At 31.1% G+C, this 22350-nt stretch overlaps 12 protein-coding genes across 12 annotated transcripts; 6 read left to right on the forward strand and 6 right to left on the reverse strand. All coding sequences in view use genetic code 12, as the record gives it.

Moving 5' to 3' along the window:
- Positions 1-37: 37 nt before the first annotated feature.
- CTRG_01456 (uncharacterized protein) lies at positions 38-1549 on the forward strand (the record flags this gene model as incomplete). Its single annotated transcript, XM_002547104.1, has 1 exon — positions 38-1549. One exon carries the CDS (start codon positions 38-40, stop codon positions 1547-1549), a length of 1512 nt encoding a protein of 503 aa, XP_002547150.1.
- Positions 1550-1830: 281 nt separating this feature from the next.
- On the forward strand, positions 1831-2892 carry CTRG_01457 (uncharacterized protein; the record flags this gene model as incomplete). The annotated part of the gene is made up of 1 exon (XM_002547105.1): positions 1831-2892. One exon carries the CDS (start codon positions 1831-1833, stop codon positions 2890-2892), a length of 1062 nt encoding a protein of 353 aa, XP_002547151.1.
- An 80-nt stretch (positions 2893-2972) lies between these two features.
- CTRG_01458 (uncharacterized protein) lies at positions 2973-3314 on the forward strand (the record flags this gene model as incomplete). The annotated part of the gene is made up of 1 exon (XM_002547106.1): positions 2973-3314. The coding sequence occupies one exon, from the start codon at positions 2973-2975 to the stop codon at positions 3312-3314; it is 342 nt and encodes a 113-aa protein (XP_002547152.1).
- Positions 3315-3418: 104 nt separating this feature from the next.
- Positions 3419-4321, reverse strand: COQ5 (2-hexaprenyl-6-methoxy-1,4-benzoquinone methyltransferase; the record flags this gene model as incomplete). The annotated part of the gene is made up of 1 exon (XM_002547107.1): positions 3419-4321. The coding sequence occupies one exon, from the start codon at positions 4319-4321 to the stop codon at positions 3419-3421; it is 903 nt and encodes a 300-aa protein (XP_002547153.1).
- A 379-nt stretch (positions 4322-4700) lies between these two features.
- On the reverse strand, positions 4701-6215 carry CDC19 (pyruvate kinase; the record flags this gene model as incomplete). Its single annotated transcript, XM_002547108.1, has 1 exon — positions 4701-6215. One exon carries the CDS (start codon positions 6213-6215, stop codon positions 4701-4703), a length of 1515 nt encoding a protein of 504 aa, XP_002547154.1.
- Positions 6216-7884: 1669 nt separating this feature from the next.
- MDJ2 (Mdj2p) lies at positions 7885-8322 on the forward strand (the record flags this gene model as incomplete). The annotated part of the gene is made up of 1 exon (XM_002547109.1): positions 7885-8322. The coding sequence occupies one exon, from the start codon at positions 7885-7887 to the stop codon at positions 8320-8322; it is 438 nt and encodes a 145-aa protein (XP_002547155.1).
- An 879-nt stretch (positions 8323-9201) lies between these two features.
- PEX6 (AAA family ATPase peroxin 6) lies at positions 9202-12654 on the reverse strand (the record flags this gene model as incomplete). The annotated part of the gene is made up of 1 exon (XM_002547110.1): positions 9202-12654. One exon carries the CDS (start codon positions 12652-12654, stop codon positions 9202-9204), a length of 3453 nt encoding a protein of 1150 aa, XP_002547156.1.
- A 1231-nt stretch (positions 12655-13885) lies between these two features.
- CTRG_01463 (60S ribosomal protein eL31) lies at positions 13886-14542 on the reverse strand (the record flags this gene model as incomplete). The annotated part of the gene is made up of 2 exons (XM_002547111.1): positions 13886-14170; positions 14489-14542. The coding sequence occupies 2 exons, from the start codon at positions 14540-14542 to the stop codon at positions 13886-13888; spliced, it is 339 nt and encodes a 112-aa protein (XP_002547157.1).
- Positions 14543-14970: 428 nt separating this feature from the next.
- CTRG_01464 (uncharacterized protein) lies at positions 14971-16128 on the reverse strand (the record flags this gene model as incomplete). Its single annotated transcript, XM_002547112.1, has 1 exon — positions 14971-16128. The coding sequence occupies one exon, from the start codon at positions 16126-16128 to the stop codon at positions 14971-14973; it is 1158 nt and encodes a 385-aa protein (XP_002547158.1).
- Positions 16129-16293: 165 nt separating this feature from the next.
- Positions 16294-16722, forward strand: CTRG_01465 (uncharacterized protein; the record flags this gene model as incomplete). The annotated part of the gene is made up of 1 exon (XM_002547113.1): positions 16294-16722. One exon carries the CDS (start codon positions 16294-16296, stop codon positions 16720-16722), a length of 429 nt encoding a protein of 142 aa, XP_002547159.1.
- A 122-nt stretch (positions 16723-16844) lies between these two features.
- On the reverse strand, positions 16845-17861 carry CTRG_01466 (uncharacterized protein; the record flags this gene model as incomplete). Its single annotated transcript, XM_002547114.1, has 1 exon — positions 16845-17861. One exon carries the CDS (start codon positions 17859-17861, stop codon positions 16845-16847), a length of 1017 nt encoding a protein of 338 aa, XP_002547160.1.
- A 3791-nt stretch (positions 17862-21652) lies between these two features.
- CTRG_01467 (uncharacterized protein) lies at positions 21653-22312 on the forward strand (the record flags this gene model as incomplete). The annotated part of the gene is made up of 1 exon (XM_002547115.1): positions 21653-22312. One exon carries the CDS (start codon positions 21653-21655, stop codon positions 22310-22312), a length of 660 nt encoding a protein of 219 aa, XP_002547161.1.
- Positions 22313-22350: the final 38 nt, after the last annotated feature.

Genomic DNA, 22350 nt, shown 5'->3' on the forward strand with positions numbered 1-22350 from the left:
GATTTGGCCGTTTAATCAAGAACAAACAAAAAAATCGATGTTTGAAGCATTATTCAAGAAAAAGAAGGTGACTCCAAATAATGAATTGAGTGGATTACCTGCTACAAGTTTAGGGCTTTCCTCCGGTGCAAGATACATCAATGGATTGGATTCTGCTAAAGAGGAATATACAACTTGGGATTTATTTGTGGTTCATGTTTTAAGAGTAATGTTAAATTTTACAATATTTGCATATATGAGATTATTATATGTGCATTCATTAATTGTAAATACCTGGGAATTAGTGCAAATTGTTTATTTTGATTTAAGATATAAGTTTGCTTCTCATGAAACTGATCCTACAAAACGATATGTCCAAACCATCATTGACGAAAGTATTTTCTACTGGGAAATGTTGTGGTATATTCCTGTTGTTATTTGGAAAGTATTCAACCCAAGGACTGGGACTCCAGTGGGATTAGCTAAATGTATGGAATATATCCCAAAAATTAACAATCCAAAATCAATAGCATTAATATTGCAACTCAACCCGCCGATGTTGGTTCCTCCTCCAGAAATTCCACAACCATATTTAGATGCCGATAGGAAAATAAGAATTCCAGAAAAGAAAGAAGTTCAATATGTGATTGCTATTAGAAATGAATATTTTACACAATGTAAAACCCATATTGCTGCAGAAAGAGTAAGGTTATTGCGTGAAATGGGTCGCTTCATAACTTGGTGTTGTTTAGTACCAAGTATTATTGAGGTTACCATATTTGAAAAACTGGGTGCATGTTGGGATGGTGATAGTAATTTTATTGACTCCATAAAGAATGCAATTTTAGTAGAATTAGTTGCACTTGCCAATACATTTGATCCGGATGAGTTGAAACTGTTTAAGAAAATCCTACCTCAGATCGCTTTACTTGACAAATATTCTAAGGTCACATATATTGTTAATGATGGAGAAGCTGAGTTGCAAAATGAAGGACCTGATATTACTGTTGATGATATTTTGAGTTCATATGGTGATCAAAGGAAGCTACTCGTGAATTTATGTGATCATAGAGTTAGATCAGTGAACTACCCTAAATTAGTTGAACATATTGTTCAAGAGGACTTGCAACCAAATGATCGTATTTTCAATGAAGAATTCCCTCCGTCTTCTGATCTTGTGATTGCACCAGCTAACCATGGCCATTATATAAGTAAATGCAGCGGGTTTGCATGTGTTGATTCTGATATTAAGAAAAAAATCAAATCGATAGTATATTTTTCACACATTAAATTTGGCTACCCGTTCTTCTCACGTTCAATGTACCATTATGCATTGGAATTCCCTTTTAGATTAGGAGATAATTTTGATGATGATGAGGAGGAATATGTAAATGATGGAACTGCAAGACCAAGAGATCAGTCAACTGCCGATACTGTTCCACCATCTGAAGAAATGATGAATGTTTTCAAAAGAATAAGTACTTCTTCACTTCGACCATCATCTGGGTTTAGTAGTAGAATTTCACGTATTCCAAGTCCAAGATCAATGATTGCTAAAAGTTTATCATAAAAACCCAATAAGAAGATGCTATCGTGTCACGTGCAAGTCTTTGGGTTTGTCTCGCTATGAATTGTACTTTTTTTTTGGTTTTGTTTTGTCTATTATGGGTTAGCGAAGGCGCGCGCCTAAGGGCGCAACGTAAACCTAAATCTTTTACTTTCTCTCTTCGCCCTTTTCTTTTTTTTAATCAATACAAGTGTGCCTTTGTTTTTACTGGGGGAGATTTCGTTGATATCACGTTCTTTTGGTTTTATAACATACATAATTATTTGTAGTATATTGAATCTGTAATGATAAGGCATAGTTTTACCAGAATAAGAAATATTCATATTATACCACCAATCCTGGTTATCACAAGAAATATCTTTTTAGAATCCAATAGAAGTAATATTAGATTTATAAAGACATTATCAACCAGCACCCTACGATTTCAAAGTATACTACCGGGGAATAAGAAAGATGACAGTTTAACCAAGAATTCTCAGCCACAATCAACTAATGGCAATCAAGATACGAAACTGAGTGATGATAATAGCAACAATATCAACAACAGCAGCAGTAGTAGCAGTAGTAGCAATGACAATACGATTAAATTAGATTCGCCATTTATTATTTCAGAACAATCAGAAAGAGTATTACCTGAAGGAGCTAATAAAGAAGAATTTTTAACAGAAGTATTTGGAGGATTAGATCCATATATTGATACATATTCAATTTATAAAGAACTTCGAAATGTTGGATTTACATCAAATCAAAGTGATCAAATTATATCATTATTAATTTATCAACTTAATTCCAAATTAACTAAATTATCAACTATATATGCACAAAATTTTGAATTAGAGAATGAACAATATTTATTTGAAAGTGCCCAACAAGAAATACGAGTTGATATAACTAGATCAAGAGATCGACATATTGATGAATTAATAGCTTTAATTAATATTTTAGAACGTGATTTTAATGCAATTACAGATGAATTAAATAATGATTTTTTAAAATTAAGAAATGATTCAGCAGTTATGATAAATGAAGCAAAATCTGAAAATACTTTACAATCTAAAAAAATGTTTTTAAAAATTCAAGAAACTAATCATAAAATAACAACTGATTTAAGTTCAAATATAAAATCTGAAATTGAAAGTTTAAGATGGTATTTATCAAGATGGGGTTTAATTACTTTATTAACTTCATTATTTATGGCATTAATTATTTTTTATAGTTCAAAGAGGAAAAATGTAACTGAAGAAACAAGAAAAGAATTTGCTCCTTTGATAATTAGAGAACCAAGTGAGTATGATGATGAAGATGAAGATGATTATCATACTGAATTAGATAGATCTTCTGTATAATTATCGCCTTATAATATATTTATTGAATCATTCATTGGTCAATTGTGATATGTTCTAGTATCTTCAGCGAACAAATCAGAATGCTTTTTTTTTTGTTTGTTTGCTTTAAATTGCTGTCTATATTACAATCTCTTTCTGTTTTTTTTGATGATAGTTTGTTAATCATGTCTGATGAAATCAATGAAACTTGTAAACCACAAGCATGTGCTATACAAAATTGTTTAATGAAGAATGGATATAATGAATCCAAATGTTCCTATTATATTGATGAATTATATAAATGTTGTAAAAAATTCTATGAATCAAATGGTTCTTCAGCTTCAAGTGTTTGCTGTCCCAAATTTAATTTATTACAATTGAAACTAAAACAAAGAGAATTGGGTCAAATAGATGCTAACCTAATAGATACCAAACATGGTTAATTGCCGTTTAGTTTTACTTATATATATATATATATATATATATTTGTATATTAATATGTGTATGTACATGAGATTTAAATGTGAACAAATTGTATTATTTATTTCTACATTTTAATACCAATATGAATACTGGCAACACCAAATGTTAAATTTTCATAACCTGGTTCAGGAACATAAAAACCAGCTTTTTCAATCATATGTTTGAATTCTTCTTGTTTTGGGAATTTTCTAATACTTTCAACTAAATATTGATAAGATTCTCTATCATTAGCAATCAATTGACCCATCAAAGGTAATAAAGAAAATGAATAAGCTTGATAACCATAATCTAAAATTGGATTTTCAACTTGAGAAAATTCTAAACATGCAAAGATACCACCTGGTTTCAAAACTCTATAAGCAGTGTTTAAACCAGCTTGAATATTTGTGAAATTTCTAATACCAAAGGCAATAGTATAAACATCTTTTGAATTATCTTCAATTTTATCCATAATTTCACCATTTTGAACCAAGAAATTAACTCGATCAGTATTTGCCCATTTTGTTTTAGAAAATCTTAATTCTCCTTCTCTTAACATATCTGGATTAATATCAGCAACTGTCATTTTACTAACATTATCACCAAATTTCTTTTCAGCATGTTCTAATAATCCAAATGCAATATCACCAGTACCTCCAGCAACATCTAAAAATTCTAATGGTTGATTTGATCCTGGTCTCATACCAGCATCTAATCTATTAATAAAATGATGTTTCCATAATCTATGAACTCCCATAGACATAACATCATTCATAATATCATAATTTGATGCAACTGATGAAAATACTCCACCAACAAGTTTTTCTTTTTCTTCTTTATTAACTGTTTTAAAACCAAAATGAGTGGTTTCCTTTTCTTTAGATGGTTGTGGTTCAGTTGAATAAGTTCTTGAATTTGTACGTAAATAACTTGATGTTCTTAATGGAGTCAATTTTCCAATTGACCTTTTAATTTGATTTTGAATCATTGCTCTTGTGGTTGCGGTGGTGGTGGTGTGGTTGGATTGGTCAATATGTGTGAGTGTGTGTGTCGTGATAATATATATATTTCAATGGGAAATTTTTCGAATTCCCAAAAGTAAATTTGCTTCTACACCAATACGGGAGGGCGTGCAAAACAGAACAGAAAAAAAAATAGAAAATAAATTCATCGCAGGAAGTTTAAACGATGTGGAGGTAATTCTCATACGACAACGACAACACGGAAAAAAAAAATCTACAATAAACGAGGTAGTTTTTTTAAAAAAAAATCACACGTACTCTATACATTAAAATTTGAAAATTCTTTTTCTTCGTATGTAATAAAACTAAACAAATCAATATTTAGATATTATCAGAATAAGAACCTTAAGCTTGGACAATTCTAACAGTGTTAGAGTGACCAGAACCTCTGGTCCAACCTTGGACAGTGACAATGGAGTCACCCTTGGAGATGATACCTAATTCAACAGCTTCAGAAACAGCCCATCTCAATCTGTTTTCAACATCTTCTTGCCAGTTTTCAATACTTGGGTTAGTGTAGATGAATGGGTAAACACCTCTGTACAAGTGGGAGAATTTAGCAGCTCTTTCGTTTCTAGTAACCATTAAAATTGGAACATCTGGCTTGTATTTAGAAACCAATCTAGCAGAAAGACCAGAAGTGGACAAGACAACAATGGCTTTAGCATCTTGTTCGTAAGCAGCAGAAACAGCAGCAACGGCACAAGTTTCAGAAGTTGGGGTTGGTTTGACAGCCAAAGTTCTCAATTGGTTGAACAAAGCTGGGTAAGCAATAGCTTTTTCAGCAATCAAACAAGTGTTGTGCATCATAGAGACGGCTTCAATTGGGTAGTTACCTTTAGCGGTTTCACCAGACAACATAACACAATCAGCACCATCCAAGATAGCGTTACCGACATCAGAAACTTCAGCTCTGGTTGGTCTTGGGTTGTAGGTCATAGATTCCAACATTTGGGTGGCACAAATGACTGGTTTAGCAGCCAAGTTACATTTAGCAATCAATTGTTTTTGAACAACGAAAACTTGTGGAGCTGGGATTTCAATACCCAAATCACCTCTAGCAACCATAACACCATCAGTGACTTTCAAAATTTCATCGAAGTTGTTAACACCTTGTTGGTTTTCAATCTTGGAGATAATTTGAATGTCTTTACCTTCTTCACCCAAAACTTTTCTGATTTCCAAAACATCGTTAGCAGTTCTAATGAAAGAAGCAAAGATCATGTGGACCTTGTTTTTAACACCGAATTTGATATCGGAAACATCCTTTTCAGACAAAGCTGGTAAATCGACATCGGTACCTGGCAAGTTAACACCTTTGTGGGAACTGATTTTACCGGCATTGACAGATTTGACTTTCAAAGTTTGTTCATCGACAACTTCAATGACTTCGAAAGACAAGACACCATCATCAACGTAGATGATTTTACCTGGAGCAATAACTTTGGTGATGTTTTTGTAGTCAAGGTACATGATGCTGGCATCACACTTGTTCTTGTAAGCTTCATCGGTGGTGAAGATCATTTCGTGGTTTGGTTCAATTGGCCAGTCTTTTTCTTCAACAGTGACACCAGTTCTGATTTCTGGACCTTTGGTATCCAAAGCAATGGCCAATGGTCTACCTTTGTAAAGTTCTTCGGATTTTCTGGCATTGTCAATGACGGTTTGGTGGTATTCGTAAGAACCGTGGGAGAAGTTCATTCTGACAACGTTCATACCGGCCTTTCTCAATTTGACCATAACTTCGGCATTGTTGGTCTTTGGACCAATAGTACAGATAATTGAGGATCTTCTCAAGTTTTTGGCTGGAACGGATTCAACGTTCAAGTTAGATAACCAGGATAAAGCAGATGAAGACATTGTAGTATAATAGATGTTTGTAGTTTGAAGTAGTAGACTAAAAAGTACAATGAAGCAAGAAAGGAAAAGAAAAAGAAAAATTCCAAAAAAGAAAAGAAGAAGAATAAGATAAAAAAAATTTTCCCAAAATCAAAGGAGAATTGATTGAATTTATATAATTTTTCAGTAGTGGTATTATGTGATAATGATTGTTAAGGGAATAAATATACTACAGAAAGAAAAGAAAAAATTTTTTGGTTTGTGTACTCCGCGGCCGAACGAGTGTGTGCCGAAGCAACAGAAAATTTTTAATCAACCCACGACGACGACTACAATAATCAGATCGCACTGCGCACTTCGACAACCACCAGATCACCTGCCCACCTGCTGCTGCTCCTGCTGCTCTCTCTCTCTCACTCACATCATGACAGGGGAAAAATTTTTTTTTTTCTTTTTTGTTGCTTCAACTTACCATCACCAGGTGGCATTTTCTAAAAGTTTCACTTCTGTGTACAATAAACTCTTGTACAATTGCATAGCATGATGGATAACTGACATTCCTCAGTTGTCTCGCTCTGTTTTCCCCCCACTGGTCTGTTGAAAGGACCAACAAATAAATAAAAAAAATCTCATGATGTAATTGAATAAAAGAATAAGCTCATCCGCTGAATTAAAAAAAAAATCGGAAAACCTGTTGATATTCATGCTTCAGATTTATCACATATTTTGTGTTACTTTTCTCTGAGACATACCCACACGTTTGTTGATTCTCCAAATATCGGATTATTCAACTTCTGTTCAATCCACTATAGTCCCCCACTAACTCGAGAGAGGTACTACAGTAGTTATCAACTTAACTCCAGTCTCATACTTAGTAAGATATTGATAATCAATATTCAATAATTAGCCGCCTCCCGGAAATTGCCTTCTCTTACGCACACATGTCCCCCCCCTCTCATATTCATCTCTTTTTAGGAGAACAATAGAAATATGAACTAAACCGGTATTTCCATCAAATTTCCTCAAATATTTTTTTTTTTCTGTGATTCCTCCCCAAGTCGGAATTGGATTTACGATCTATAGAAACAATCAACATGATTCTTGATTTGTCCCTACAAAGTAAGGGTAATACCTAATAATCTAGAGATAATTGTTACTGTAAGAATAACATTGATTCGTTTATTATTTTTTTTAAACGGGTTTTTCTTTGTACCTGGTATAATTTCATGGTGCAACCCAATATTTCTTTTGCATTACACAGTGCCTGTAATATGCAGAATAAAAGAAATTTGGTTTCATTTTATTGCAAAATTTTTGACATATTATTCATCGCCCAAAAATAATTCATTTTACATCTTTTAATAATATCAAATATAATAGTTGCAAAAACTATGATTATTTTAACCTTCTATTATTTGTTATTCAACTTTTGGTATCGGAATTGTCCTTTGATCATGTGCTCCATATATTCAGGTAGTGTATCCTGGGACAACCGATAATGTCGCCGCGTGATCTCTGCGACATTAACATACGACATTGACCCCTACCCCCGATATGCATAAGTGAAAAATATTGAGGCAAATCAAAAAAAAAAAAAAAAAAAAAAAAAATCCAGAAGAAAAAGTAATCAAACCCCCTAATTTGCTTGCCCCCACAGAATCACAACAATACATTATATCAATTCCTGGAGATGGTGTTACCGATAGTAGTAGGATTAGGAGCAACAATAATAGCATTAACAACAAAAGCAACAATATCCGCATATAGACAGTTTCTTCATCTAACACCAACAATGATAGCAACATTAAATAATATTAAACTTATAAATTATAGTGATGGGAATTTTACAAGTATGAATAAATCTGATCCAAGATATGAGCATTATCGATATTTAAGAAATAAATATCCAAATAGACCATTTAATGATCCTATGACTGAACAAGAAGCATTATTAATTCTAGGAATTGAAGGTGATGATATTTTAAATGTTGATAAAAAAATGATTAGGGATCGATATAGGAGATTAATGATTTTAAATCATCCTGATAAAAATGGAAGTCAATATTTAAGTCAAAGAATTAATCAAGCTAAAGATATTCTTGATAAAAGTTATATGGTTAATAAATAAGAGGATATGAACAACTGTACATAATAATAATAATAATATTAGCTTTAAATATTCTAATAGACAAATGGTAATCTACAAGTATGAATTGTGATTCCCGAAGGAGTTTTTTTTGTTTTTTGTATTTTGTTGAAAAAGAAATAAAGATAATATAAAGATATATTATTATAAAAGACGAAACGAAATTAACCAACGATAATAATGGATAAGAATCAACCCATTAGAAGACGAATAACAAGAAAAATGTAATAAGATAGCAATGATAGTACTATTAAATTTACATAATAGCACAATTTGAAGCTAAGTAACCCTTACCATTAAGGACACGAATAACAGCATTGTCTTTAGAAGCAGCAGTAGTAGAAGTGGATTTAGTTTTAGATTGATTGTTTGATTGTTGAGCAGCCATTGTTGTAAATGTTTGTTTATTTAATGAAGTAGAAGAAATTACAATTGAATAATCAATTTGATAAATTAAATTCCTATTTATATAGTTTTATCTTGTTGCTAGAGTTGGTTTTCAACATGAACTACCCATTTTAGGGGAAGTAAGAAATAAGAGTTAAAAATCTACTCAAATTTTCAGTTGCAAAATTAATTTGCTGCATTTTTTTTTTTTCTTTCGTTGCGGTTTTGTAAGAAATGGTAATTACCTCATTTGAACCTGACAATCCAATGAAGGTTTTTTAAGATTCGTTCAGAAAGTATATTAAACAAACATGACTAATCATTATCAATTGTATTTGGTTCGTACATATTAATATTACTCTATCTGGAATCAACAATGACTTATTATGGTTAGGGGATTAATGTTTTGAGTTTGTGAAACATCATCTTTTGTTAACCTTATCATTTCCCTCCCCCCCACACACAGACAAATGATCAATGTCCATTTTCATTAATCAAATCTTGTTTTGCTTTCTCTTTACCACCTTCAAAATTCTCTCTAACTCTCAAATAATGTTGTAATTCTTCAGCTGAAACAGATGGGATCAATTCATTTTGAGCTTTTATAAAATCTTCCATTTTAACCAATACTGTAATATCTTGATCGGAAGCAACATTATCAAACCACCATCTTGTATTAACTTCTTCTTTACCTTGATTTATTAAGTTTTGATTATAGTTTTTAATCTTTTCATCAACTTCATTTGCAACTCTAGTCATTGCATTTAACATCGAATCAGAACATAAAGCATAAAAATCAGCACCAGTAAATGTAAAGGAACAATTATGAGCAATTTCTTCTAAATTAACATCATCATCCAATTTAAACTTTCTAGTTAAAGCTTCTAAAATCTTAGTTTGTTTTTCATCAGTATCTGAAATACCCAAATATAACATTTTATCAAATCTACCAGGTCTTAATAATGCTTCATCTAATAAATCAGGCCTGTTAGTTGCTCCTACTACAAACACCCCATCTCCTCCTTCACTACTCATACCATCTAATTCAGCTAATAATTGTGATACAATTCTATCCATAACACCACCGGAATCTCCCTGATTACCTCTCTTTGGAGCAACCGAATCTAATTCATCAAAAAATATAACACAAGGTTTAGCATCTCTTGCTCTTTGGAAAACTCGACGAACATTTGCTTCTGATTCACCAATATACATATTCAATAATTCTGGCCCTTTAACTGAAAAAAAATTCAATGAAAAATTAGTAGCTATAGCTTTAGCTAACAATGTTTTACCAGTACCTGGAGGTCCATAAAATAAAATACCACTTCTTTTTTTCAAACCATTATTAAATAGTTCTGGATGTTTTAATGGCATATCAATAGTATCTAAAATTTCATCTTTAACTAAATCCAACCCTCCAATATCTTCCCATTTAACATTTGGAATACGTGGTGCTCCAATAGAATCACTGAATTGATTACGGGCTTCATTAATTGCCAAATTAAAATCTTCTGGTATCCAATTTATAACTCCTCCATTTCCTATATCAAGAACATTGGACAAATTAATACCCGATGATTTAGATAATTTGGTTAATCTTTTATAGGCTAATTTTTGGATTTTTAAATAATTGAAATTAAATCTCTTGGTGTTAAACCCTGCTGATTGTAATGCAAGATTCTTGAAATTAATATCTTTTCTAATTATAAATGGATATGAATTTATATCTTTATTAGGGGTGGTGGTTTTAGATTTCAATTTTTCATTGTTTATCAAAAACTTGAAAATTTCCAAACGTTCGTTTTCAGTAGGAACAGTAAATTCAATAGTGAATTTAATAATCGATTTTAAATTATCATTCAATTTATCATAATCATTACAACTCATGACAATAACCAAATTTGAATAATTTTTCAAATAATCATGTAAAGTCAGAATGATTTTTAATGTCAACGAGGTGAAAATACTTGAATTTTGATCATTTTCATCCGTTTTAGGACACAAATTTTCAATATGCTTAAGATAAATTACATGGAATGATGATGATGATGATGAGGAAGAATTATTCTCATTAGAAGCATTAGCAATTAATTTATCAATTTTACCTGTTAACATCCCAATGGTTTTTAATTCTTGTCCTGGATTTAACAAATCAAAACAATCCAATTCAATTAGGTTCAATCCCATTTCAATACATGAATCTCTAACAAGAGTAGTTTTCCCAATTCCTCTACTCATTGAAGTCAATAAAATTGAAGTTTTCAAATTAATCCTTGATGATAAACAAGTAGATAATGTCTTTTTGAATTCTTGTGCATACTTAAAATTTCCTTCTTGATAATTAAACAACGGTGGTAAATTCAAATATTGATACCATTTGGCAAATGCATTTTTAGGTAATCTAATACTTTCAACTCCTGATGAAACCAACATTGTTTTATTTGGATCAATAAGAAATTGATTAGTTCCAATTTCATTAACACCTTTGACCTCAGCAATTTTAAACCATGCAACTGCATCCGGATTCCCAATTGGAATAACGTCAAAATTATCATAGCCTCCTGCTCCTGCTCCTCCTCCGACACCAGCGGCTGAGTCGTCATTATTACTACTATCGTTATTTTCATCGTTTACATAATCAAACATGGTTTTGGATAAAACAGTATCAATAACCACCGGGAAGTAATCACCAGGTTTAACACACTTTAATTTGTTACTTAAAATGGTCTTCAAACTTGAAAAGAAATTAGTTTGGAAAGTCTTATCCATAGTAATTTGAGAACTAACTCTTGAAATTGTAACTGATTCTGCAATTGGAATTACGCTTGATAATGCATCATTTGATTTATCATTCAATGGTACAAATTTTATCTTTGAATTTTCATTTAATTCAAGATTTATCAATAAAATTGGTGATAAATAAGCAATTCCTTTTTGAAAATTAGATTGGGGTTCAATAAAAGTAAATAATCTAACAATAATTGATTGTGAACCAGTATCAAGTTTAACCAAATCACCATTGAATATAGGAAATCCCAATTTAATAAAATCATCATTATTTATAAATACAAACAACTCATTATCATCTTTGGACCAACTACTTGGTAAATCGTCAAGGATAAATCTTTCTGGTAATGGACCAACCTTGAATTTAACAGAATTCTCAACATCGTTATTACTATTAAATTTCCCAAATTGCAAACTTGATGACAAATAGGAAGATAAATCAAGGTCATTAACATCATATTCCTCCTCTTCTTCTTCTAATTCCTCGTAGATATCTTCTTCATCTTCTTCCAGTTCCACGTGTTGATCATTTTGATTAATTAAAACAATCTCCGTGTCAAAATCAACTTTACCTTGAGTTAATGGTTCACATAAGTTAATTTTCCCATTAATTAATCTAATATAATCACCTTGATTAATAACACCGCCACAAGATTTTAAAAATTGAGTTATGAATTTTTCTTTAATTGAATATTGTGATTTATCATGTAATAAATGATATATTTCATTTGGGATAGATACGAAAATTTGATTTAATTTAGGAATATCTTTATAATTGATAGATTTAATCAATGCTTTATGAATTGTTAATTGATCATTTTTAAACTTGACTAATGTTGAATTATTGATTAAACAAATTGATTGGGATTGTTTTGTAACAATCTTGGTAATTTTCATAATTTTAAAAGTATTGAAATAATCAGGAGCTCCTAATAATTTAATCAAAATGAATCTGTCATCGTCAATACCAGATTGCTCATTAGGGAATATTTCATTGAATAAATCTTCAGAAATCTCCAATACGTCAAAATCATTTAAAGTTGGATCATTGATAATAGATACATTTGCAATAGATGATATTGAATCATGAATATGAGTTGATTCCTCGGTATCCTTAGAACTTGCAACTGACGGCATGGCAATAGTAACTACTATGTCTAATCTGATCTAAAGTAATGATGAAGGTTGTGGTCCAGAAGAAATAGGGTTCAATTATGATTGTTGTTGAAATTTTTTTGAACTAAGTTTGATTTTCATCCGCTGGATAAAAAATCACCGGACGAAAAAGGCAAAAAATTGCGGGGGCAGATAATTAACACCGCACCTTTATTATTATTGTCGCCGTAACTCCTTCACTTAAACCAGAACAGATGAGGTATCACGACTTTTTCATCCAGCTACATTGCTAATGAAAGAGATCACATGAGAGTGGTGTTGTAGTATTAGACAGGAATACCTGTGGTGTACCTTTTGGTTATGATGATCACTACTTCCTCGGCAATGATAGATACATAAAAGAATAGTATTGAGAAATCACCAACTAAAAGTAACTAGTAAGCAACAATTAGATATTACATTGTTTGTTCTATCTTGGTATGATCTAGTTGTTTGGTATTTATGACGATAATGTTGATTTAACCAACCCTAATTCCTAAACATCCAATCATAGTTACCCGACACATTGGATTGCATTCGCACTACCAATTGTAATCACATTCTTTTGTAAAGAGAGAGCGAAAAAAAAAAATCTCAGTAGAAAATTTTCATTTGACTTTTACCAACTTATCCCCATCATCAACAACAACAACAATATCATTAAGAGTCAAAGACGTATGTTTATTATAAACTAAGCTATTTTCTTATAGTACGAGGATGTACATAATTTATTAATGATGATAAGTTTAATTTTCTATACCCATTTTGCGAACAAGAGGAGCTTTAGCAAGCTTCTTTATCTTTGTTGAATTGATTACCGTTTTGGTAATTTCAATTTGATGTTTTGTTATGATTTGGTATATTTATTTGTCATAGTTACACTGACTTTATAAGTTTTTGTATTATTCTTACTATAAGAGAGAGCATGGATTAATCAAAAAGAATCATTGATTACTAACTATTAAGAACAGTTTATGTGTATATGACTTTTTAAATATATGATTTGATGTGAAAAATTTATTTATTAGTTGTAGAATTTTATCGAATAAAGTTGACATGAACCAATTAGAATTGTCTCTAATTGAAAGAATAAGTACGTTTCTCTTATAAATATTCAGAATGATAATTAATTTATTATACAAAAAGAAAATTATTCCTTTTAACTACCCTAAACACAATTTATATATTATTTCAGATATCAAGAATAACTAATTTATTCTTCATCTTCAACAACAACAGTTTGTAAACCTTTGGTAGAAGGAACAATAACTGGTTCAACGTAAGCAAATAATTTTTCCTTAGCATCTTCTTCATCGTTTCTCTTTCTAGAGATTCTTAATCTCATTCTGTGTTCAACACCTTGGACACCTCTCTTCCAAATAGCAACATTCAATTTTGGGTCTAATCTGACATCAGTGGTACCCATGTGTAAAGTGGCAAATTTCTTGATTTCTTTGACAGCTTTTGGAGCTCTCTTTTTGAAATGAACACCGTGTAACTATAATTAAAGAATATTGTTAGTATACTTTGATTTCTTAAAATAAAAAAAAAAATTTCTTATTGATTGGAGATGGAGGGGGAGCTAACTATTGTGGATCCACTAATAAATACAATTCTTATAATACGTTCAATAATTTGATATATTCTGATACATGTTCATTTCTTCTGTTATTTCTTAACATGTCCCATATCTAGTCCAGTCATTTTCTTTCACTTCTTCTCTTTTCCAATTCAACATTGTTCTCAATTTCAATTCTGAACATCACTTCTCCTTCAGTTTCTCTTCTCCATCTCATTCTAGTGGGTTTAAACATACTCTTTTGTGCAAGTTGATAGTGTATTCTCTAGTAACAACGTCTTGTAAAGCCATCTTTGATTATCTATTTGGGGTTGATGTGAACAATATATTACACTAGTACCTATGAACAAAAATTTTTTTTTTTTCACTCAATTTTCAGAATGAGTGAGTGAGTGAGTGAGTGGTTTCTTCGCACAGTGAATTTGCTCAACCGAGTTACTACCAAGGAATTGTGAGCCACTACCACAGCACGCACTCACACATTAGCTTCCCACACTACGTACGCGCACTCACACAAAACAAAACAAAACAAAAAAAAAAACAAGAAAACTTATTACTAGTGTCACGTGCCTCGTTAACCGCGAGTGCAAGAGTTTTTCTCCTGTTGTACGTGCATTACCCAATAAAGGAGTGTATATAATACGATCACGTGAAAGTACTACGATATTAGGGCTGTAACCCTAGTGGCACATTCTTACTGCAAAAAATAATATTACTCTTTATTCTAATCCATACACTTTATTTATATACTTACACCATTGGCTTTCTAACACTTTCAAACATTCATTTGCAAGATCTTCATCTGACAATGAGGATATATCTTTATTGGCACTGGTTTTGCCTCTGAATTGTAAACCATCTTCAGATTCAGCCAAGGTGAAATCATAGTTATTTATTAAATCCCAAATACCTAAAGTTGAACAGATTATTCTCCCAGTTATTAAATCATTATTGACCAATTCAACTAAATCATCGATAGTTTCACATTTGTGAATAGATTCAGATGGATTTGATTGAGTTATAATAGGAGATATTTTTTGTAATGAATAATTTAAACAATTTTTAGTGAATTGATTCACATCATTTTCCCATAATTGTTTAACATTATCAAATATTCCTCCAAGTTTCCCCTTTTTGCAATATACGATTAAATTAATAATAATATAAATTAAACAAATATTCGAATAATATTGATTCTCTTTGGATTTATTCAATTCTTTCAATTCTTCAATTAATTGATTTAAAAAATTAATTAAAGGTATGAAATTTTTAGTAATTATTAAAATCACAATATTATCAAAACTTAAATTTTCCAAAATTATATTCATATCATTTGTATCATCTTGAGGACTATTATTTGATTTTAATCTAATTTGCCAAATCAATTTGTATAATTCATTAGTTAAATTTAAATTTGGGAAATTTTTTAATCTCATTAATAGAATCAATAATTTATAATCAATAACCATTAAATTATTCTTAGGTAATGGATAAAGAAGATTATTATTCCCATTTGCTCCTCCACTAATGGTATTTAAACTAGATGGTGATATATTATGATTTTCATTTAAATACAAGGAGTTATTTAAATTAATCAGTTCTTTTTTGGCATAATTTAAATTATTATTGAATAAATGACAAGTCAATCTGATTTGCCATAATTTCAAACATGTTTGGACTGTCAATTCAGATGATGGCGATGATGATAACGAAGATTTTAATAAATAGTATGTTTTATTGATTATTGAATCATATGATATTGGATTTGCTGATAAATCATTATATAGATCTTTTAATGTAATTGAATTAGTTGTTGGTTCTGTTGGTAGTTTCAAAAATAAAGAATCTTTAGTTAAATAAGTCGTCGATGTAGTCATTGTTCAAGATTCCCCCACGTTATTAATTCAGTTCTTGATAAATGATATAGTGGGTTTTTTTTTTGATATTTGATTGTTTTCTTTAGAGTGCGAGAATTTAAAAATCCACAAATCAACAAAGGGAAAATCAATTATCACCATGAAACCACATCCAGATTTTATAAAATGACATCATCACCACAACCACAATCACAATCATCACAGTCACAGTCACAATCGCGTCCACTGCATAATGAATTATTACAACAAGCTAAAATAAATCAAATCAATGAATTGAAAAATTCCTCGATTTATTCTAAACAATTAATTCAATTATTAACTTCAATAATTAAAGTAAATTCAATATCAGAATCATCAGAATTAGTCGATAAAATAACTACTATTCATCAACTAAATCAAACTATAGATAAACAGCTAAATCAAGATATATCTAAAAATTTCTATGAATTAATGAAATATAAAACCAAATTGGAAAATATAATAAGAGAATGTCATGATATAGTTGAAGATATTAACACTTTACAATCCAGAAGTGAATTAATTGATCAAGATTTACGAATATTGGAAAATACTTTGAAATTAGTTAAAAAATGATATCTGTAATTACGTATTAATTAATATATATATGTATATGACTAGGGGTATGAAATAGATAAAAGATATTATTTATATAATGCCAAAAAAAAAAAATAAAAAACGTATCGCCAGATAACAAATCAAGGTAACCCCCTAGCGGCTCTTTCCCATTTGTCCTCAGCTATCCAACCAGCATTTATGATCTTTAATAAATCCAGTAAATTAATATGTTTATCATTTTTAAGGGTTTTGTTCTTATCAATTAAACTTGAATAAATTTGCACATAAGAATCCTTGGGGATATAGGAAATTGAAGTTTGTTTTAATCTATTATTTAATTTATTTGGATCATCACATTGTAACCATTTACTTCGACGATATTCCCACAAATTAGATCCAATGTTTGACTGTGATAATAAAGTTGATTTTGAATCGGTATCAGTGGTACTTTTACTATTAACCCAAGTTTCAAATTCTTTTCTTAATTCTATAATATCAATATCATGAAATAAAACTTTCCCAGAAGTTGATTCATTGTCTTCATCATCTTCATCGTCTGCTTGGATGATATCATCCAGTAAAAATTCGTCTGAGGTGGGTAGTATTTCTTGATTTGACTGCTTACGCATAAAATCTTGTAAAGTTGAAGTCATAGTTGAAGAAGATTTAACGTCATTAGCAGTATTTGTTCCAGTACTAGTAATTTGTTTAGGTGGTGTATTATTCTTGTAATGTTCAGCTAGTAAATCCAAAGATTTGAATTTTTTGTAATCTTGTAAAAACCGCTCATCAATAGTGGAGTTATTATTGAAGTTTGTTGAGGAAGGCAGCATTGGATATTCAATAAATAAATCAAAATCGTCGGGATGATTTAAGACGTCGTCAGAAATGGTTTTAATTTTAGATAGAAAATTTGAAAATTTCCTGAATAACGAAGAAATACCTGAACTTGATTGTTTTTTTGATTTCTTGGTAGTGCTGATAGATTTAGTTGTAGTAGTGGTTGATGATCTTAATTTTGGGGTTGATTTTGCTTTGCGTAGTAGATGCTCTTTATTGGCTGCTGTGATCGTGGTAGTAGTGACTGTTGCAGTAGTGGTAGTAGTTGGAGTAGATGTAGTTGGGAGGTTGTTTATACTTCTGGTTTCACTAATCATTTGAAAAATCAAAGAAATTATGGGAAATGGTTCTTTTTATGATCGTATGACTAAAAAAGAAAGAACAAAAAAAAAGTAAAACAACGAAATAAAGAAGTGAACACTAAAAAGGAAACGCAATATCTGAGTTGAAGTAGTTTGATAATGGTTGAATATGAAGAAGTAGATAAATAATTATTAATACCACACCAACTACTTTTATCGAACAAGAACAATAACAACTAGGAAGAATAAGAAGAAGAAGAAGAAGAAGAAAGTAGTATAAACGTTGATTAATTTTTTTTTGGTTCTTTAGTTTCTTTGGTTACTTTGTCCCTGTGAGTTTCTTTTTTTTTTCTTTCTTTTTTTTTTCCGTAGTAGAATGACAAAATTATTTGTACATCTTTTACCACTAAAAATGGACAAAAGTATTTTACACTGCAATACCAATATTCGGGTCACGTTTTATCTGTCACGAGCACATCATGCTTGACAATCATTAGGTGAACCAATAATGCAACTGTAACTACCGGGGATCTTGTTAGTTAACTTCAATATGAAACAGAATAAAAGTACCTTTCTTGAGCTTTTGAAATAGTTTTAAACAAAGCATTGAATGTTTAGTTAGCATTCGAACTACGAAACAAAGAAACATGTCAAAATTATCTCCAATATATGCCATCTACTTATTATTATGAATGAAACTGATCCCAAACAGAAACATTAGCTAATTTGATTTGTTTCTAACACCAAATAGAGAAATAACAAAAAATCCCCCCTTGAAACATAAAATTATATTTGCATTTGCTAAAGCATACGATTTATCCTTCAAGTTGTTTTCAAGAATTAAAGGAATTGTTTCCAAAGTCACTAACCAAACGTAGAGAGTCAACGTAATGTTAATGCACAGGTCTAATTTTTGGGATTTCACATCTTTATTTGGTTCAGTCAGATTTCCTTCTTCGCTTTCACTTGTTTTTTGATTATGCTCCAGAGATGATGACAATGGTTGTATTACTCTCTTGTGATATTGTGATCGTTTTTGTTTTTCTTTGATCCTATACCTGATGATAGTATTTGTTAATTACCATATGATGCATCAAAAAGAATAAAAAAAACATGATAGACAAAAAGAATTCTGAAATTCTGTGCTTATCTATACAATTGACAACTTGTGTATGTATGTGTTAACTACAAGAAACACATTCGAGTGAAAGATCACTTACACACATATACAGATTGTGGTGTGGATATACGCCTCGTGTGCAATCTACAATATATAGAATCCTCATTTGGGGGTTCCAGACTAAGTTTTATCTCTATTTCAATTGAGAGAAAGACTTGTTGATAGTATTTAATTGTGTAGCTTACATTGGGTTGTCTAGACACATTTCAGAAATAAAGAAAGAAAAGCTCTTTCCATTTTATTTGTTTTCTTTTTAGTTTTGCAACCAAGAGAGTCGTGTGTGGTGGCGGGAAAAGTAGTTTGTTATAACCCCCAAACATGCTCATACATCGATTTACCAGTCAAAACAAATCACGTAGATACGATGGTCAAACGGGAGTACATTCCACAATTTATGACGCTTCATTTGTCGGTATGTTTCCACCAAATGGAAAGAATAACTGAAAATTATACTTAGGTGTGCTTTTATTGTGGTTTGTGAAATGTCACGAAGCCAACTGGAAATACACATACGTATATCCACAGGAAACGTCAATAGGATCTGTTCCTATAACGGAAACAAAGTCTATTCTTCAAATCATTGTTATCTAATAACAATACCATCAATACTCATAACGATCCCCAAAATGAGATGTAATTGTCCAGAAACTACACAACACAAAGGACGAAAGTAACTCGGAAGTAAGTTTTGTCTGTGAAGAGAAAATGATCTGTATTGAAAGAAAACGGCCAACAGGAAGAATTCTTGTTTCTGGTAACCAGTAAAAAGAATAATCCGAGGCTCTATGTTGGATTGGGGTTGAAGTTTCCGGTTTATGACCTTAGAGTATTACACAACATATTTTCACCACATAATAATACTCTACTGGGGGTTAAACAAATAATTTGCATCTGTAGTACCTTGATGGCACAAGGTAAATATGGTATCTGGGAATATGAATCTAGAATTGATCCAAGATTTGTCACTTTTCTCAAGCCATGAGTGCAGTTTAAGTAATATGTATGTATAAACGGGTGAATTGTTGTGTAAGTTTTTGCAATTGTTTCATCTTCACAATTTTGAGTAACTGTTATGTAAAGATATTATCAAATTTGCTCTTGTATTAGAATTAAATATTGTTCACGTGATGTGTTTTTTTTTATTGTTGTTAAGACGAGAAGCAACAATTTTGTCCATCTTGCAATGAACATTCATACAGGGGACTAATGCTAATAATTTTGTCACGGAAGTACCAGACTAGGTTTGTGTTGATATGAATAAAAAACACTGTAACATCGGCAATTAAATTTCTTTAACACCCAAAAAAACAAGAGTAGACAATTATTGTGTTGGGAATGCTTTTCCAATATTTAGGAGGTTTGAATATTTTCATGACTGGGTATTAATTTGTAAAAAAAAAAAAATACAGACTGATACTTATAGAACAAACGGAATTTCGCTGTATTATGTGTTCTTATCTTGTGTCGTCCCTTTTCTTCCGTAAAATATATAAACATTAAAATTATCAATAATCGATTTTCAACTACCAACATAGCATGCCAAAACATTAAGCAGTATCCGAAGACGGTTCACGCTGTCAACTATCTAATTTCGGCTGTATATATCGTAGTATATGTGTGTATGGTTAGTTAATAACTACTTCTTGTACATCTATTTACAATTCTTGAGATCAAGAGCGCAATAAAGTGAAATATAAAGCCAATTTGTGTGAATCATAGCCTCTCTTGTAAGTAACCAGGAGACTGTCCACCTCGGCAAAAGTTAATTATGTATGGGCACATTTCCCTGCCAAAAAAAGAAAGAAATACCTACACGCCTTGATTAAATAGATTGAAAGTTTATATACATATTTTTCCTTTTCGTTTCTTTGTTATTAGGATGGTAAAGTAATAGGTTGAAGAATTTGAAGGCTATTTCGGATACTAGGGAATACACCAATGATAGAATAAGATGATCTACATACCCTTTTAATAGGCTAGCTTCTACCTGTTTCTTGGCTATCTCTTCCTTTGATGATTGACTAAGATTAATAATATTTCATAGTAGCCCTAACCCAGTTGTATTATACTTTTTGTCCTGTGGATAATAACCATTTCATAAATTTACATTTTTATTCACCTTGCATGTTATCGGATATGTATGTCCATATACACGTGCCGGTAGTGTACAGCTCCTGAATTTATTATTATTTTTTTTTTCATTTTTCTTTTTTGTTTTGTCCATTTGTCTTTGGCTCAACAAAAACAACAACAACAAAAAAAAAATTGTTCATCTCCCTTTTGAGTTTTTTACTTTAATTCTTTATTGGAACTCTGGTTGATTAAATTGATAGTATCACGGGATTACAGATCAGCTGATTCAATTGAGTCTCATAGTTACTACCACTGTCAATTATCAATTCAATCTATTGTTATATAATCAGATTGTTGCAATTCATACCAAGAACTCATTTTCTATCGGTCTTTTAATTCTGGTTGTCTTACATAAAAGAAAATCTCCCCACGAAAAAAAAAAGAAAATTTTTTATTTCTTTAATTTTCTGCACCAATATCAATATCATCATCGATTGTGAAAAAAAAAAGGAAAAAACACTCAAGCCACGTCAGAATAAACCTTTATAAAAGAATGTCCTCGGATAGAAACCAAGGTATTAGATTACCTCCAATATCATTCTTGTCTTCCTCAGCTTCACCACCTACTCAACCAGCTCAACTACCACCGCCGCCGCAGCAACGGAATAAATTGTCACCACCAACAAGCTTGGGCATTCACAATTTTCTAAATAATCCAATACCAAATGCTCAACCTCAATCATCAGCCACTTCTTCATTGTCACCTCCACAATCCCATGGTGATCAACATGTAAATAAAAAAATAAAAACTTCAGCATCTCCACAATTGATCCACTCATCAGTCTCACCACCAAATCAGCATCAACAAGCACCACAAGAAGAAAAACAATATGTTTTGCCCAAAATTAATCAAATAACACAACATTCCCAACAGGAACTTCGACAAACATCACCCCCGCTCCCACAACATCAACAAGTATATCAGGTACAACAAAGTTATTCCCCACCTGCAACCTCAACCTCAGAACAACAATCTCCACAGCCACCTACACCTCAACAGCAACAACAACTACAACAGGAACCGGTATTACATCACCATCATCATCACCACCATCACAATAATAATAATAATAATAATAATAATAATAACAGTAACAAAGCATCATCACCATCATCACCACCACCATCATCATCACTCTATCGATCATCATAATCAACAACAAGATCTGAAACCAAAATCAAAACCTCAAG

This window comes from Candida tropicalis (genome assembly GCF_000006335.3).
Source record: "Candida tropicalis MYA-3404 genomic scaffold supercont3.2, whole genome shotgun sequence".
NCBI classification, from domain to species: Eukaryota; Fungi; Ascomycota; class Pichiomycetes; order Serinales; family Debaryomycetaceae; genus Candida; species Candida tropicalis.